We start from the raw sequence: 18,475 nt of genomic DNA on the forward strand, positions 1-18,475 counted from the left end.
TGTAGTTCGTAGAAAGTATTTTTTTCAATAATAATTAATTTAGGTACCTGTTTATTGTTTTCTAAATTTACCTTGAAAGAACTGACTTAATTAAGTTGCGTTTTTATTTAATTCCTTGTCCTAAAAAATGAAAAATATTGGTTAATGAAACCAAATAAATTTAGAGAGTTTGGTGTAATATGGATAGCACTCTTAACTCAACACATTATTAGTGTTGTAAATCATAACACGTTTTTTGATGTATGAACTTGATCCCTCCCAGGGATAAAATCCCCACCAACCCTTTTTATCTCTCCCTCCCACCTTGCTTTAACCATGTGTTCGACCTCCAGTAAATCTGATCTGAAAACTGAGGTGAACTGAGCATTCCTCTAAATCTTCCTCCCAACATCAACTAATGACAATTTCAATTTTATCTTCAAGGATAAAACTCTAACTTCTATACGGTTAATTAAAAAGTAAAATGGATTAAACAATTAATACAAAGATTCAAATTGTTATTTATTCAGACAAGACATTTAGTTTACGTGAACGTGGCTGACATTTGGATTCAAAGACTATTTTCGGGCACAGATAAGCACAGTGACGTAGCATAATATGTAGTGCTCACCTAACAGTCTAAAAGGTTCTTTGTTCGAAGGTTCAGAACCATTTCCAGATGTTCTCCATCATTAAGCCTTTAAAAAATGGACCTGATTAAAGGAATCAGCTTATTTTAGTAAGAAGATTGAGTGTAAACTATTTTATGTAAGAGGTTTTAGTCGGCAAAGTCAAATGGTTAAATTGCAATCTTCCAAATAATGAGGATGAAAATTGTTGTAATTGAAGTTATTAGCATCAGTTGGGACAGTATGGTTTCATCAGTGAACATAAATCAGAAGAAAGTCGTAAAAGAAGTTCAATTAGTAAGATGAGTCATAGCTGTAAGCTGAGTCATAAAAACTGGCAGTATTGATACTATGTGACTTTTAAAAAACATAAATACGACCGTAGGTCTATTATTTTTTTGTGTAAAAATTATATTTTTGTAAAAATAAAAATATTACTTTTATCCTTTGATAAAATTATGTTCAATTAAGCAGAGAAAGAAATTGGATTGAATTGAAAGGTTAATAAACGTTCGTATCAGAGCCCCCTCTCTGACAATGAGGGACTGCCATCCTCAATTTTATGGCTTTGTAAAATTATTATTATTTTTTTTTATTAAAGGCGTAAAAAAATTTTGTAGTGTCACCTGTCAGCAAATATTTTTGTTTAATTTCAGAAACCCTGATGTAAAGGTGGTTAACACACTAACGTTTAACAACGCCTACTTACAACGAATATCTTTGAACCTTTAAAAGAAACGATATTGTACGGGGTTTTGAATTAAAGATTAAATGCGAATAATGTAGAGATAGATTGATTAGAACGGGGTTGGTAGGTTTATTTTTGGTTACGCTTGAATTTGTTGTTGTTGATATAATATTTATGCCTTATTTTTGGTTCAGGGCAAAATAGTATTTACATATCCGTCTTACAAGGAATAGTCTTACAGCAAACTGTTCTATTTGAATTTAATATAAAAATTATAAAAAAAATTAATTAGCCTTCTTTCACACCAGCGCGGTGCGGCACCGTCCCGCACCGTCGATACGGGGCGACCCGCAAGGCCCTTTCACACTAGCTGCCCGGATCCGGGCGTTTCCAGGCTGAAACTTTGTGATTTTTGGATGCATTTCATTCAAATAAATAAAAGTAAGGTGGTTATACTACTTGCTGTATCCGAAAATAAAATACAGTGCCCCTTGCTAAAACCTAATTGGATCGATGCCGTGTGTGTAAAAATGTCAATTCATTGTGTTTTTAAAAGTTATGGTGACAGCTGTGGGATAGATCTCGCACTTCAAACATGGTCTCAAATATGTAATGACCCACTCTAAACTCTTGTTATGAAATATACTATAACATCTGGGACCATTTTTTTCAGTGCACTATAGGAGATAAAGTGATTCTGTAGTTGGTTATATATAATGATTTTTATGCACATATTTTTGTAAGTGGTTTTAGCTTAAACAACACTTCATTTCCTTCCATATATTTAGAAGAACATGTAAGTGCTCGTTAAACCAAATGTTTTTATATTAAATAAATCAGGCATGTTTAATAAAATCTTTTGTAAAAATTTAACATGCAAATGAAAGATGGTTTGCTGCAGTGGAGGTCTCGTCCTACACGCTGACCTTCAAACTGAACCAAAATATAAAGCTTAACCAAACTAATAAGCTCTATATAAATTTCAACCTCAATACCAAGAACAAACTTGCCTATTAACAAGAGTACAACAAAATCAACCACTAATAGGCATAGACAGTCAAAACTACTGATTTATGTGCGGGCGAAACCAGCCCGCCCCGCGCAAGTGTGAAAGCGTACATAAGAACCCATGATCTAAAGACTATTCATGCGGTTTCGACCCGCATTGGAAGTTTAGGTTCGTGCGGGTGATTTTTCAACCCGGACGGAGGTTTAGGTCTGTCCGGGTCAACCCGCACTGGTGTGAAAGCTCCCATATGATTCAATAGTCTAAACAGCTTCGTCCGGTGCGGGACGGTCCCGCACCGCGCTAGTGTGAAAGAAGGCTTATAGTAGTTAAAATACTTTACCTTGTACTGAATAGTACATACCTTAAAATTGCATTTGTCTGATCCATAAAGATTACGTACCCAGCATATCATATCATGTATAATGTATATGTATGTTTAATTTGTGATAACCAACGGTGGATAATCTATAATCTTCGGTGGAAAAGATAGAAGTGCAAAGCGGGAACAATCCCACGCTTCACTGGCTCGCTAAATAACCGACTGGAGGTGTGGTGTAATTAGTTGTAAATCGCACACAAGTCTAAGTCTCTCACTTCGTGATTCAAAACAGTTTTGCATTTTTTATGACCTATCAGTAAAATAAAAGATTAAGTTCAATTATTTGAAGTATTTCAGTGTATTTGTCCTAACATTTAGAGCGACCTTGAAAGCCGCTCTTCAATTTTGTTACATATAGCTTTTGTCTATTGATACACGTCTTATGTGATGTGGATGTAAGTTCCAAGTTAAATTTGTAGCTCAATGTAGAATAAAAGACCGCCACCGCAGCAACCCTGCAGACGAAGTGAATATCAATTCGTTTTGGATGGACTTTTTGTAAAATGTTTTCATAAACAAGAGATATAGTTTTTCACCATTTAAATAACTGAAATTAAACAAGTAAAGGTTTGCTGCTAAAGGTACTGTAAAAGGGGGTTTTGACCAAAAATCCTTAGTATAAAATTAAATGATCACGTTACATCCACAAGCAAGCAAACTACAAAGTTTTCTTTTTCTTCATAAGAAAAAAAAGTTAATTTTAAACGTAGATTTTTTTAATGCGTTATCCATGACCTTCAGTTGTACAAACGCGTTTTGATGTATAAAATCGGTTTTTTAAGCTCTACATAATGGCTGCTTTGTAAATTGGGCATTTCCATGTTTTAACGGAGATAATAAAAAAAATATTTTTCAAGGGTTTAAAAACATCATAATACCCCGTTCCCATGACCCAATCTTGCTGGTTTGCGAATTTATTCAAAAGTTTTACCCGCCCTGCACCTTCAAGCCAAAATGTCATCAAAATCGTACCAAATGACTCGAGTTATCACGTCCACGGACACATGCATAGTTGAATACATTATAAAATGGTGGCCGTGATAAAATACTAGTGCCCTTTTAAATTCATTTTAATATAGTATAAAGGGTAATAGTGTTTTACAATGTATTCAACGATACATAGTAGCCCTAATCACAGTGTAAAGTGTATGGATCTTTAAATGATAAAAAGGTAGTGTCATGTTTGTAAATTATTTGGTTTTCCCTGTTCTAGCCTATGGGTTTCCTAGACATGTCCATTCCTTACTCTGCTTTGCAAGAAGTCTATGTGGTAAAACGATGGGACACTAACCACAAATTCTGCATTCGCCTTGTCGTGCCTAACGGATCTGTATTATTACAGGTAACATCCTTGAAAAAGTGTGTAAATAATGGACAGTAATGTTTTGTAAATATCTAGTTAGAAATTAGGCTGGTGCAATTAAGTTAGTAACTAGTGTGTTTTAACCAGACTACTCAGTAAGCAGCTGGTTTCAGGTCTCTTTGAAGAGAAGAATGTCACATCGGTTACATAAAATTAAACTCGAATTTTTAAAGTTTAACCTCTACGTTAACAATCCATCCAACTTGCATAACGTCTATAAAATAGCTACTTAAAATGATTTAACCTCAGTAACCTCTATTTATATAAAAAATAACATTAACCTAACCTAACACTTCAAGAAAAATACTACATTTGTTGTGACATAGCTAAGTTTAAATAGCGGGGCTACATGGTAAGTTAAACAAGCCAGCTTTGTATTAGCAAACAACAAAAGAAGAAGAAGAAGGGGAGCTTGGTTGGTAGATCAGCTGAAGTCTGTCTAGTCTAGTCTAGTCTAAGCTAGCGCTGCTAGGGACTACGGCTGTAAAATTTGTATTTCAGCTGTGGTTTTTTAATACGGACAAAATGAGAGCATTCAATTGGCTAAGGGAACACCATTTACCGCAACGATACGGAGGGGTAGCCAACAGTGTTTGTTTGTTGTGTAATGGATGGATAGAACCAGGAGCCACTCAAGGCCCCACTAGAAAAACAGGCCATGCTGCAGGATCCATGACTTCACACTAGTGGATGGATTGATTTAATTAATAAATTCATTGCCATCCTCATTCCCGTATGTTTTAGGTAAATAAACATCTGGCTTTTTGTAAGATTTTAATGGTAAGAGTTGAGTACAGTACAACTATCCACCACTGTGACGTGTAGTGTTGTGCTGCCCGTGCTACAGCAATGCAGCATGGCCTGTTTTTTTCTAGTGGGGCCTTGAGCCACTAGACTAGAGCACTAGAAGCATTGGCTTTATACTACACTGTGTAGACATAAAGTCAATGCTAGAAGGCAATAAGATCGAATCCTATTAATTGTCAAAGGTTTTGCTTGGAATGCGATTACATACGGTACTTTTTATAACTGTTATACCTGTTGTACCTACATCTTTTGTTAGAATTTAAGGCATTTATAATTTTATTTTACGAACATAACTATATTTTGATTAGTAGACCTTCAATAAGTTAGATTTCTTCATTATCAGCAAGTTTGGTTGGTTAGGTTAGGTTATAACAGTTTAATTTTATAATAAAAAATATAAAAATAATTTTATAATTTTTAACTCTCATTTTGTTCGTATTAAAAACTGCAGCTGAAATAAAAATTATTCGCTACGGCTAGGGGAAGGGGAAGGGTTCGTTGCTAGCTAGGCCAACTGGCCAGTACAGTATCATTTTTCCTACTGTTATTGTACTAAATAACTCTAGTTGTTTGTCCAGCTAATTAAGGTTCTTTCAGACACTGTTCAATGCGTGGATCAAAACTAGGGGGGGGGGGGCAAGAGTATTCTTGAAACGTCGGGGTGGCCCACAGTACAAGTACACTTTTCGGGAAAAAGACGCACAACAATATCCCATGACATTGAAAGGGTTAAAAACAACATTTAACAGGTAACACTTGAACATAAAGTAAAACAAATACATGTAATAATAGGCCTACTAGCCTATAATTAAATGACCAAAATCGACTAACAATAACTTAAATTAACAGTAATAGAAATAAAACAATATATGGTTCCAATAACTTAATCCTCTCTCATGTCTGTTTCAGGCTAGTAATGCCTACATCCGGGACCAGTGGTTTAATTCTATTTCATGGAAGGTAAGTTAATCTATTTTAGCCAATTAACTTATTTACATTAATTACTGGTATCAACTTTTTAGTGTCCTAAGGGATTATTATATTGTTAAATTAAGTTCATTCGATCATTAAATAACCTGTTTTTTTTATCAGACTCTAGATCCAAAATATAAGCCTACCATGTTTTATTCGTTTTATTGCTAAACAATAAGTAGAGACTCTGCTGCCTTAATCCAGGTTTTTCTAGGGGCGGAGAGGTGGAGTGCTAAATGTAGGGATTTCAATGATGGTCTGCTCCAATTCTAGGAGAACTGTACCATTAAATAAGCCCTACCTAAGAAAAGAGGAGAAATCACTAATCTGCACTCAGTGTTCCTCGCCCCGCTACCATCCCTAGAAAAACCCAGCTTTAACCCCATTAGCACAAATCGTTGGGGCCATCGTTGGAAAATTGTCGGCGATAATGGTTGGCCAATGGTTATGGGCATGTCGCGAGGCACGAGGTTGCCCCAACCAACAGTCTCCCAACATTGGAACAACCATCCTACAAAAAAAAATAAACAGTATCAGCATTCTGACACATACTTTCTCCCATAAGTTTTTCAACAACCTTTATCATGTGTAAGCGGTAAACGTAAATATACGAAAAATGGGAATTGTACAATTTTCTTCAGAATTTAAAGGACTATAACATACTAAATTTTTATCAATATCGTTTGAGCCAATTTTGGGAAAATCAGATTTTCCGTTATTTTATGGGGGTTTTTATGGGAAAATAACATAATTTACAATAACTTTTTAACCCTAATTTTTACAGAAATGGGATTGGTACCATTTTGTTCAGAATGTAAAGGACTATAACATACTAAATCTTTATCAAAATCATTCAGGCCATTTTTGGGAAAATCTGATGTTTACGTTATTTTTCCGGGTTTTTATGGGAAAATCCCCATTAAAAATCAAAATTTCAAAAAAATTAAAAAAACACCTGGAGATACCATGGATTAGAACCTACATACCAAATTTCATCGAAATCGGACCACAGGTGTAGTCTCTAGCTCTGTACACATCCAGACACACACACACACACACACACACACACACACAGACATCACTTCAAAAATCACTTTTTTGGGTCCAGGGGGACCCAAAACGAATATATCCACTCAAACTCGAACATTTTGACGAAAACAATACTTTCTCCATATACTATGGTGTATAGGGGGAGAAAGGAAAAAACACAAAATAATAAAGATTTAGCACGAAAAGCATATTTTTCAGTTGAATATTTTGAATAAATAGTTCATATAAACAATAAAAAAAATATATATTTTCCCCTGACAGGTCTTGAATGAGGCTTGAGGGATTGAGGTTTTGTACTTACAATTTATGAACCTCTTACCTTACCTAACTTATCTGAGCTATCTGTGGTTGTAGATATATGATCAGTTTTTAAGCGGTTAAAGAGGAGCCGACAGTTGCAATGGTCACAATACTTAATATATTTTTGATACTGTTATGTAAATTCTGTTTAGGCATCAAGTTGTTAAATTGTTTTTCTGGGAGTCTGAGAGGATACCGGTATTTGAATATAGATTAAATAATTAGATACCATTAGTAATGTTATTATAATTGTAAAATGAATAATTATAATCTTTCCTCTTAAATTATTTTACTATTAACAATTTGATCAAATAAGTTTAAAAATTTTAATTTTTTTAAATATTTGCGTTATTATTATTATTTATTATTATATTATGTTGAGCAGGTGTTCCACCACTGTATCTAGTATCGCAACTATCACATCATCTGACTACATTTATTATCTACAAAATCGTCTCATATTCTGCTGCCATAGCATTTATTTTCTTATTAAATAAATGAATTATTGTTCAAATGTCTTTTGGAATGTTTTATACTTAAATCCAACAAAAGCCCAACGATTTTTCCCTTTGCCAACTAATACAAGTTGCCGTTGGGCCAACCCCTTAAAAGACCTTAAAATTTCCACCCAAAATTTCCCAAACGTGCCGACCATTTCCTAACGTTGGGCCAATGGAGGGAGCTACTCGCTTTGCGGCATTTTAGAAGACAGTTTTGGTTTTTTTACTATTACCCTAAGTTATTATTATTGTTAGCTATATGAAATGGTTTTTCTTAATATTACCAGAAGTACGATTTGCTAACAATAGCTTACGTTAGCCCAATGAAGGTTGAATTAGCCAACGTGGCCTACCCACCGATTAGTGGGCCAACGACTTGTGCTACTGGGGAAGTATTATCCTCAAAGATGGAAGTAATTACCATACACTACCTGGATAAGTAAATGCATCTTTGCATGTATTTTTCATACTATCCATGGTCACCACAATATTCAAGGTGCAGCTCAACCCTTTAAAACGATACAAAGCCATTTTTTTACAAAACCATTTCCTTATTTGATAAAACTAACTTAGTTCATTTATAGATTAACGGAAAAATACTGAATCTAAAAATCGTTCTCTGTGTTTCAGAAAGACATCTTCAAGTACCAAAATCTGCTCACATGTTCCACACGCCCGGAAGTGATACTTAAAGAACTCAAGGTAAAAACCATTTCAAGCAAAAAGTAAGTTATCCTTGTTAAACTTTTAATATTCATTATTTTAACACAGTTTGATTTAATTGTGATTCTCTATAAACTTTGAATAGTATCCAAAATTAAATGCCATGATATTTGATATTGAAAAATTTGTATGCTGGAGTAAACCCAGAAGGGGTTTAATGCAGGCTTAAACAGGTAAGTTTGCCGAATCCTCACTTGTTTGACCTCATTTGCTATCCACCCATGTGGAAAAAAATTTTCTGGGCCAGTGAAAAAATTTTCTGGCCCAGGTTCTGGGCACTTCCAAAATTGGCAAGAACTGGCCAGTACTGGCCAGAACCTGGGAAGTACTGGGCCAGAACCTGGGAAGTACTGGGCCAGAACCTGGGAAGTACTGGGCCAGAACCTGGGCAGTACTGGCCAGAACCTGGGCATTACTGGGCCAGAACCTGGGCAGTACTGGGCCAGAACCTGGGTAGTACTGGGCCAGAACCTGGGAAGGACTGGACCAGAACCTGGGCATTACTGGACCAGAACCTGGGCAGTACTGGGCCAGAACCTGGCCAATACTGGACCAGTATCTGGATCATACAGTAGTGAGAATTGAACCAATATGGAAGATGAATTAATAAGACACCTTTAGCAATAAACAATTTGTATTTGAAAATTACATATGCTAAAATACAAATTATGTTAACAAAAATCAAGGTTAGGTAATAAATTATTTTTTTGCAAAATTACAATAAAAGTTGTATGAAAAAGTAAAATCACCAAAAAGAATACTATTGATAATACCCTACAATACTAAATTTAATTTTATATTGAAAATGTAAAAAATTAAACAATCAAAATATCCAATGAATCTAATTTGTCGGGGTTATAATTATTAATCAAATTAATAATGTCAGATTTATAGTATTAACACAATGGTCTTTAGAATATAAATGTAGTACAGTAGTTGTCATAAAGTTTTTTTACCTGAAACAGACAAGTTACAACTATAAAAAATGGTGAGCTGATGTAAGTATATTTGTATCTCCAGAGCTCAGCTTGGCCTTTATGTTGGGTTGTCTTTAAGTTTGGGCTAATTCGCTTTCAATGTACATGTGCAGACTTGAACAACTCCATTATTTTTAATGTAAGCTGCGCAGTTCCTAATGCGGGCTAGGCTATATTTATATTGAATAGAAATGAGATTGTACATATCTCAATAATCGAATTAAAACTTGATTTTGTAAAATAACCTGGCAATAGGCCTACACAATTTAGAATCAATATAGGACCTAATAGGTAATCTAGTTTTATCCCAATTCAGGTTAACTTAAGCGGCCATCTTAAAATTTTACTGTAATAGGCTACGTAACTTATATAAGTATAATGAAAAATCATTTCAAAGGCCATAAATAAAGTTAAATAGGTAGGCCTACTTAAATACTCAGTTATAGGGACTTAAAATAAAAAGACTAAAAAAAAAATGTTATAGCCTATCTTTCTTGTTACCGTACTTTTTTCATGTTGGCACTTCCAAGGGTGCAGTTCCGTAGAGAACCTACTATATTCTGTAGTTATATTGTATCGGATGAGTTTGCTTTCATGTAAATATCCATTGTAACAATTGTATCAATATTGTTGTTTCAAGAAGACTTTTTCCACACATTCTGCGGCGGTTAGGTTGTTTTAGTTTAGTTTATGATAGTAGCAATCAAAGTAAAATTGTTGGTAGGTATTAGAGTTGATATTACTTTGGTTTGTTTAACAGATATGATATGAGATATGAATAGGCCTACAAATTGATGTCTTTGTGATTACAAAGACATCAATTTGTAGGCCTATTCATATAGTTTTTTAACAAGTTTCATAAACTAAACTAGGTAGGTAACCTAACCTAAACGCCATAACTTACTGTAAACGAAAATCAATATTGAAATTCAATATTTATATCGATTGCAACATGTTAATCGATAGTTAGGCCTAAGTTATATCGAAGTAGACTATTTTAATATTTAATCCGTTAATGTAACCCATCATGGGTTCTCTGCCTTAGGCCTACCTTAGCACTTAAGCTAAGACCTATTTATCATATTATTTACATAATCAGGGCTAACTTAGTAGGCTTCTTATTATAAAATACAACAGCAAACATAACCAAACATCAAGTTAAGTTAAGTTAGTCCGGCCTAAGATAACTTACTTAACGAAACAATCTGTGAATAAAAATAGCCGCCCATTCAAATGAAAAACAATGTTTTTGTGTAGGCTCTAACTTATTCATTAGGTAGGTAGTTTTGCATTTTGATGTTTAAGCCTAAGTTACCTACTTTTGATCTAGGCATAAGTTAAGTAGGCGGGTACAGTTTCTTAACTGGGCTATGCTAATATTGATTGAAACTATCGATTCGATTAGTAAGCCTTCATGCGATTTTTTCACCATCAGCAAGTTTGGTTGGTTAGGTTAGGTCATGATAGTTTAATTATAAAATAGGCCTAGATATATTTCAAAATCGATTATTAATCAATATTTTCCATTTGATAGTTTCAATCGGAAACTGTACCCAAATGTAGCCCCAAACGGAACCTACGCTGAACAAAAGTTAGGCTACCGGTACTAAAAATTGACTTAATTGCAATCGAATCTCATCATTAATTTACAAATCCAATCAAGGTTTGCTTTACTTGTAGGCCTAGTCATAGGCCTAGGCTATCAAGGCCTAAACTTACCGTACCGTACACAATTTGTGAGATCAAATAATGAAGTAACATACTGACTAAATACTTCACAACTCCAAATTTAACACTTCAATGAGTAGAAAATCGTTAAAATTGGAACTAGGCCTAGGCTAGTTTATTTTGTTGCACTGAATAAGGTAGGCCTAAGTTAAAGTTTACCTAGGCCTATACTAGGTACTGGACACATAAAAACTAAACCTAACAGCCACCTCAACATTAAGGCATATTATGAGTTTAATATGACAACTTAATAATATGACACTTATGCAAACCTGTGGTGCATTACTTACAACTTTTTGCTAAAATGAGGCCTGTGAACTCAGTTGTCTATAAACCTGATGGTTTGCCAAGTTCGACCTGATTCTTTGTCGATAATCCATTCTGATTCCACACGAATAGATATTTTTCACAGCAAATTAGGTAGAACGTTGTTCTACGATTAATATTAAGATATAACTAAGACAAGAACACCTTAGTTAGAAATTAACTGTTAATAAAGATGTCGAGACCAAAACTGAACTGACCAACTGACAGGTTGAGATTTGAGGTTAGTTAGTAACAACTCCGCTCCGCTCCGGCGTGCGTCACGTTGGATTGAATCGGATTTGATTTTGGAATGGAATGGAACTCGTACAAAAAAAATAGTTATCTTCGTCTTTGCTCTTCTCACTTCTGTCTTGTCCTCGTCTTAATTATTGTCCTCTTGTGTTAGATTTTTGTTGGCGATGCGTTGAGCTTAAAAAAACGTTAAATTGTGTATTCGTATTCATTGGTCAAAGGTCAAAGCCATTGCCAAACCCAAACCTTCAATTGGACTAACTGGACTGGATCCAAATCCAGAGAGGTTTAAAACCATGGTGGGGGGGGGGGGGAGCGAGTTCAAGTTGAGTCGATATTATTGATGGTAACAGTTTTTACCCTTGAAAATTATCTAAACATGTAGGCCTATAAATTTTGTCTTGCTTTAAACTTATTTTTTCAATAAATATAGGTTTAACTAATTGACTAGTTTTTACTTCAAATATCTGTATTTTATTACCTTAACCTCGGTTCCTTTATTTACATACTGTACTCTGTCAAGATTGATTATTGGTCTAGAATCTACAAGTACTAGCCAGTTACTGGTAAGTTCTGGCCAGTACTGGCAAGTTCTGGCCAGTACTGGTGAGTTCTGGCCAGTACTGGTGAGTTCTGGCCAGTACTGGCCGGTTCTGGTCCAGGTTCTAACCAGTACTGGCCAGGACCTGGACATTACTGGCCAGGACCTGGACATTACTGGCCAGAACCTGGACATTACTGGCCAGAACCTGGGAAGTACTGGCCAGAACCTGGGCAGTACTGGCCAGAACCTGGGAAGTACTGGGCCAGAACCTGGGCAGTACTGGCCAGAACCTGGGCAGTACTGGTCAGAACCTGGGCAGTACTGGACAGAACCTGGGTATTACTGGCCAGTACTGTAGCAGTACTGGCCAGTACTGTACCAGTACTGGCCAGAACCTGGGCCAGAATTAGATTTCTACATGGGCAATTTTCATACAGATTATTAAGTACTGCAAAATTTCTTGTAATTTCTGTGTAGTAGACTACCATAGATGGACTAGTGAAGTTAATCTACATGATGGTATATACACTGTGGATATCAAGACTTCCCCTTTTGCCAACCCTGTCTGTACTCAAAAGATAACAATCATGTAGACACTATGGATATTTTTTAGAAGATAGTCCTAGGCTACTTGGTAGGTGCACTTACAATCTGTCCAAACCAAGTTGTAGGTTATCACCCTTAAGGTGGGGACACACTGACTTGTCAAACACCCTTCCGACCCGATACCAATCTTACTATGGTGTACGACTATCGGAGAGAGGAATGGTACTGGACTTTAAACGCGGAGTGTCCGTCCTACTCCCATTTGGCTTCAAATCACGCACCGACACTGCAGTCTGTTCTTTGTTTGGTCCGGCTGTTGGAGGGGCGTTGTTGCTATGGACTAGTTGTTGTTTTTGTGTATTAAAATTTTGGTTTTTTTGAAAGCAGAGAAGCTGATTAAGGAAGTACGCAAGCATATAAAAAAACCAGCAAGCAACCGTGAAAAACTCTCATTCGAGGGTCTTTCCTTCCATGCAGAATGGACTGAAATCCACCGTTTTCCGCTGCCTTTCAGAGATGTCAGGCTTTCTTCCTCTTCATTGAGACAAACCCCGCTATCAAATCCTGATGTCCAAAATTTTTTAACATGTTGACCCCTTTCTGCACGTAGTTTTCAAATCAGACTGGTAAGTGTGGAGTGACCCGGAGGAGAAAATCGGAGACGAATCGGAAGCGTGTATGACATGTGTGCTCACCACTTCCAATCCCGCACTGCCGGAAGGTTGTATGACGTGTGTGTCCCTGCATTTAAAACATTATTTTCAAAATTTTCTCAGGTTTACTAGCTTATTTGCATGATAGTTTAATAACAAGATAGTTGAATAAAGTTATTGTATCATATCAAGAATAGACATATAATTTGAAACTAAATTGGTACCAATTTGTTTGTTCTAGAACTTGGTAGAGTTAGCAACTACTACCCCTCTACATGATGAGTGTGTTTATCAAGTCCCTATAGATATTGTTTCCAGGCTACTTATTGAGGTATGTATTAGTGTTGTTAGTACAATTTCCTAAAGTTGAATAAATTATTTGTGGTCTAACATCTTTGTCATTGTCTCCTGCTAGTCTGATACATTTTTGAAACAGCTTTTGCATTGGTTTATGGCCCATAAATGCCCAGCATTGTTAAAGTTTAACACTTTACTGCTGGGTTACAGCTGTTCTAGAAGTCAAAGCACAGTACTCTGAAGGAAGACCTAAGTTAAAAACGTACAGTTAATTAGGCATTAGGTATTTGATAGGTATGTGTAACCTTGTGACCAAGCAAAACGAATTTGACCTGTGGGCCTAATAGGGCACCTTCAATAAAATACTTGATAACGCATTAATTATTTTTGTGGTTGCCAAATAGGCATCTATTTATTAACATAAAAACGGCCATATATTTGTATGTCCACAGGAAGACCAGTGCTGGTCAGGTAGATTGTTCAGTGAGGAGCTGATCACTACTCTAGCTCCACTTCTAGAGAACTGTCCTCCGTCTCCTGAGATGTGTCGCCTGTTCTCACATCACTGTATGACTCATCCTCGATCACCTCTGATCAGTGATGCTCTTACACCTATCGTCCATAGGATACTGAAGCACAATGTTGTGAGTAAACCATGGATTATTTTACGTTATAGAGATGCATTATGCACTGTCAGGGTGTAAGTGTTTAAACCCTGGCGTTTAGGAATCTCTCCCAATAAAAATATATTGGTCCAGACAGTGAAGCCCTTTTGGTAATGCTTTTTTAGAGGTCAGGTTTAAGGATTCAGACAACAACAGCTGATTGTACCTGTTCAGCCTGAAATTACCCATTACCTTAGCACTTCTGGACCAGGAGCCTTGATATATTCTTTACCATCCCAGTTTGAAGAACTTGAATAATATTAGGTTACATTTTGTGTTGTTGCCTTTGTTCTTGAGTAGGTAAGAGGTTTGTGTCGCCCTATTAAATTCACCTGCTTGTAAGGTATCTTCAGGGGGTTTCCTAAGTTTCTATCTTTTTATCAATAACTCTGTAGTATATATTTAAAAACGATTTACACCCGCGCGGTCACTAGTATTGTGGTCGAGTCGATTGAATAACGAGACGACGGACAAGCGATGGAGTCTCAACAAGAGGTCTTCCTTCCTCCATTTTATTTCTTAGACTACAGCAAGGGTGTTAGTGTTTGGGCCATTCAATGGCCTGGTTTCCTGGCTTATTTGCAGTTTCTTTGATCTAAGTATAGTGTTGCAGGTTTGTCGCTGTACGTGTTTCCAGTTTTGTTAGTTTCAATGTCATATATTAATTCTATAAAACTGTACAACTGATGTAGGTATTCTTCTTTTTTGTTTCGGAGGGTGTTCAATCAATTTATATTTATACTAGTGGCTTGTAGGGAAATAAGTCCCTAAAAATCTCAAATGTAAAACAACATACTGCAATTCCGGTATTTAAACAAACTCAGAATAACATTATCTATGTGTCAGAATAGGCATCCCTACCTAATATCTTTTGTGTCAAAACCAGCTTGTTGTTCTTTGCTTATTCTTCTTTGTTTGTTTGCTTTGGATGATGTCATTTTCAATAAATAATTTGAATCACTCCAGTGGTTTAACATGAAAAGGCAGCAAACATATAATTGTTTGTGAATAAATACTGGTTTACTAAGATATCTTTGGTCTTGTGGTTAATGAGGATAAATAAAAGCTTCCCTGTTTGGAATTTTAAAAATTAATTGGAGGTTTGCCTTCAGATAAATTGAAGACGCCTGCAATTTCATTTGCAGTAGGCTTATTATACCTACGACGATCCATATTTATCCTGTCTACAAAACTAAGTTCTAATTCACTGTCACCTTGTACAACCATTTCTTCCGAAGCTCTTTTGTAAATTTTTGCAAATGGATTTTCTAATAGAATTTCAGCTAGTTTTGACAATATTTCAGGTTTTAAGTCACTATTTTCTCGACGCCTTTGACGAATTTCTGTTGCTGTTGATGTGTCAATACTGTACAATTGGCCATATTGGCCAATTGGCCATTGGGGTCCTCATCATGTTGAGGCAGCAAATCTGAGATTGAACGATAAATCTGTCCTTGAATTTTGAAACAGTATGGTCCTTTTCCTGGAATATCTCTCTTACTGGCTGAAAAATAAGCAAAAGCCATCGCACTGTTGTATTGTGGAATGAATTTATACAGTTGTGGGCTCTCTTCAAACAAATTTTTAAATTCTACATTAGTTTTTGGCTGAGGAAGGTTAATAAGTCTGTTATGGCAACATGTCATAAAATGATTATTCGTTAGTTCTTCTCTAAAATGAAGAACACTACATTGAATGCACTCATGGTCCAGTAATCCTGCATCATGAATATTTACATTTCTCTCGTCTACCATGGGTCTCCTAAAAAGGGGTTATAACATATCTTTATTAAGTTCGTCATTATCTACTCTTGCTCTCCTAAGGGCACTGTCATTCCTATGAACAGTTCCCCGCCTTTGTGGTCTACCCCTGGCGTTCATATTAATTACGGTACTTATAATGAAAAGAATATATATCCAGCAGCCTACATACCAAAACATCTTGAATCCCTGGTGATTTTATAAAAGTATGATTGAATATGATTACTCTACGTTGTATATTCACTGCACTAAAAAATATTTACTTACGAAGGAATGCAAATACACCATTTTAGAACCAATAACATTTATAGGTTATTTTAGCTGTATATTAAGCTGAATTTTTATTTCAGGATTAGTGTTGCCTACAGTATTATTTTGAGGCTTCTGATTGGCTGAGGGAACGTCATTACCACAACGATACGGTTGATGCCAACGGCCTCGGTGGTGTAGTGGATAGAGTGCTGGGCTGATGATCCGAAGGACTCGGGTTCGAATCCCACTCATAGCACTATTTTTTTTTATTGGACTTTTTTCATTATTAACAAGTTTAGTTGGTTTGGTTAGGTTATAACGGTTTAATTTTATAATTAAAACATTATGAAATTGAATTTGACCCATTTATAGTTTTATTTTATGAACAGAAATATTTTTTTCGGTTAAACATTCATTTGCTTTTTTATTGTTAGCAAGTCTGGTTAGTTTGGTTAGGTTATGATAGTTTAATTTTATAATAAAAAAAATATTAAATAGGATTTGAGGCATTTATAATTTTATTTTATGAACATAACTATTTTTACGATTAATAAACCTTCATTAGATTTTTTCATTGTCAGCACCTTTGGTTGGTTTGGTTAGGTTATGACGGTTTAATTTAAAAATAAAAAAAATATAAAATTGAATTTGAGGCATTTATAATTTTATTCTATGAACAAAAATAATTTTTCAATTACTAAACCTTCTTTATAGTCAATCAGAAGCCTCTAAATGACACTGTTGGCAAAATTAATCCTGAAAAACAAATTGTGCATATATTAACACAACCTTAACCTTAAAATGTGTAGAAATATAAAGAAAACAACATCATTTAAAATAAACTCTAACATATGATTTAAAAATAAAAACAAAACAGTTAGAAGTTAGATTTAATTTTGACTCTTTGATTATTTAGACAGAATATTTATTCTATGTCGTTTATTTCTTACGTTTTTCCGATTAATCTTCAAGATTTCAGTTTTATTATAGTATACATTTCATAGTTGACTGGCTAAAAGTAAACCAAATGCGTGTATTGATCACTGTTTTCAAGATATAGCACGATCAGCTGTAAAGAGAAATCAGCAGTAAATGACTTCTAATGCTATTCTTATGGAGAACATTTTACGTTATATCTAATATTGTATCAAGATTTGGGGAATTTCACTATTTTTCCCGCCGTCACGGGGTCGAGACCTTTAATTTGAGCCCTCTCCCGTCCTTCTACGACTTCCCAGTCGCCCACAATTTTGACGCAAAGAATCGGCTTACGTAATTAATATTTACATAGATAGATGTTTGTATATTTGGTAGCTTTCCCTACTTTTGCTAATAGTTTTATCCCTTTGCGGACGGGTGACGGATATATCTGCCTAAGTCTTTGGCAATAAAAGACAGGTGGCGGCTATATCCGCTTATGGTTTTTGATGTTCCGGACGGGGAGCGGATATATCCGCCTTCTCTTCAGACAGACTGGCAGGTGCTTGAGCAGTAACCAGATGTTTCGCGGTACCAAGGCACAACTTTCCTGCTCTCAATGGCTGCGCTCTCTCCCGCACTCCCCTGTCTCTCCCGCACCTGCCCTCTCCCATGCCTCCCCCTCTCCCGCGCACCACCCACCACTCCTACGCTCCCCCCTCGACGTTTCGCACTCAACACTACGTTGTCTTTATTTATTGTTTACTTATTGTTCTTTATTTATTGCCTAATGTTGTCATAGTCATATCTTCAAAAAAGAAGGGCGGCGGATATATCAGCTGCTTTTCTACTCATCCGCAGACGGGTAGCGGATACATCCGCATAGTTAAAAAGGAGTAAACCATTATTTTGGCAGTATGAAATGTTCCATTTTGTTTATTTTATGTATACTTGTATAACAAAACACAAATAAAGAAAATTAATTTTGATTTTTTCCTCAAAATATTTCCCGTTCTATGAAAAAATGCAATAGAAAAAATACAATGAATTTTTTTTGATCGTCCAGGAAGGGTCAAACTTTTAAATGTGCTTTGTTCAGAATTGTGAAGGAATCAGGAAAGTTCATCGTGTGAGTTGGATTTTGTTTTAGGTGTTTGGCTAGAATTGATGTGCAAGTT

The 18,475-nt window shown here is 35.6% G+C and overlaps 1 protein-coding gene and 1 long non-coding RNA gene across 2 annotated transcripts in view; one reads left to right on the forward strand and one right to left on the reverse strand.

Annotated features, from left to right (window-relative positions):
- Positions 1-18,475, forward strand: part of LOC128996981 (C-Maf-inducing protein-like) — a 100,207-nt gene that overhangs the window by 45,200 nt on the left and 36,532 nt on the right. Inside the window, exons 5-9 of the mRNA XM_054422552.1 lie at positions 3,898-4,026; positions 5,764-5,814; positions 8,307-8,378; positions 13,647-13,736; positions 14,155-14,346. Coding sequence (XP_054278527.1) covers positions 3,898-4,026; positions 5,764-5,814; positions 8,307-8,378; positions 13,647-13,736; positions 14,155-14,346 — 534 coding nt within the window. The remainder of the gene's footprint in view (positions 1-3,897; positions 4,027-5,763; positions 5,815-8,306; positions 8,379-13,646; positions 13,737-14,154; positions 14,347-18,475) is intronic.
- LOC128996982 (uncharacterized) lies at positions 9,016-11,677 on the reverse strand. Its single transcript, XR_008491077.1, has 2 exons — positions 11,101-11,677; positions 9,016-9,355 (listed from the first exon to the last, which is right to left on the reverse strand). It is a non-coding gene; the product is annotated as an uncharacterized LOC128996982 (long non-coding RNA).

The sequence above is a fragment of the Macrosteles quadrilineatus genome, unplaced genomic scaffold (genome assembly GCF_028750875.1).
Source record: "Macrosteles quadrilineatus isolate MER2022 unplaced genomic scaffold, UCM_ALF_1.0 Scaffold_6__1_contigs__length_79288215, whole genome shotgun sequence".
Lineage (NCBI taxonomy): Eukaryota > Metazoa > Arthropoda > Insecta > Hemiptera > Cicadellidae > Macrosteles > Macrosteles quadrilineatus.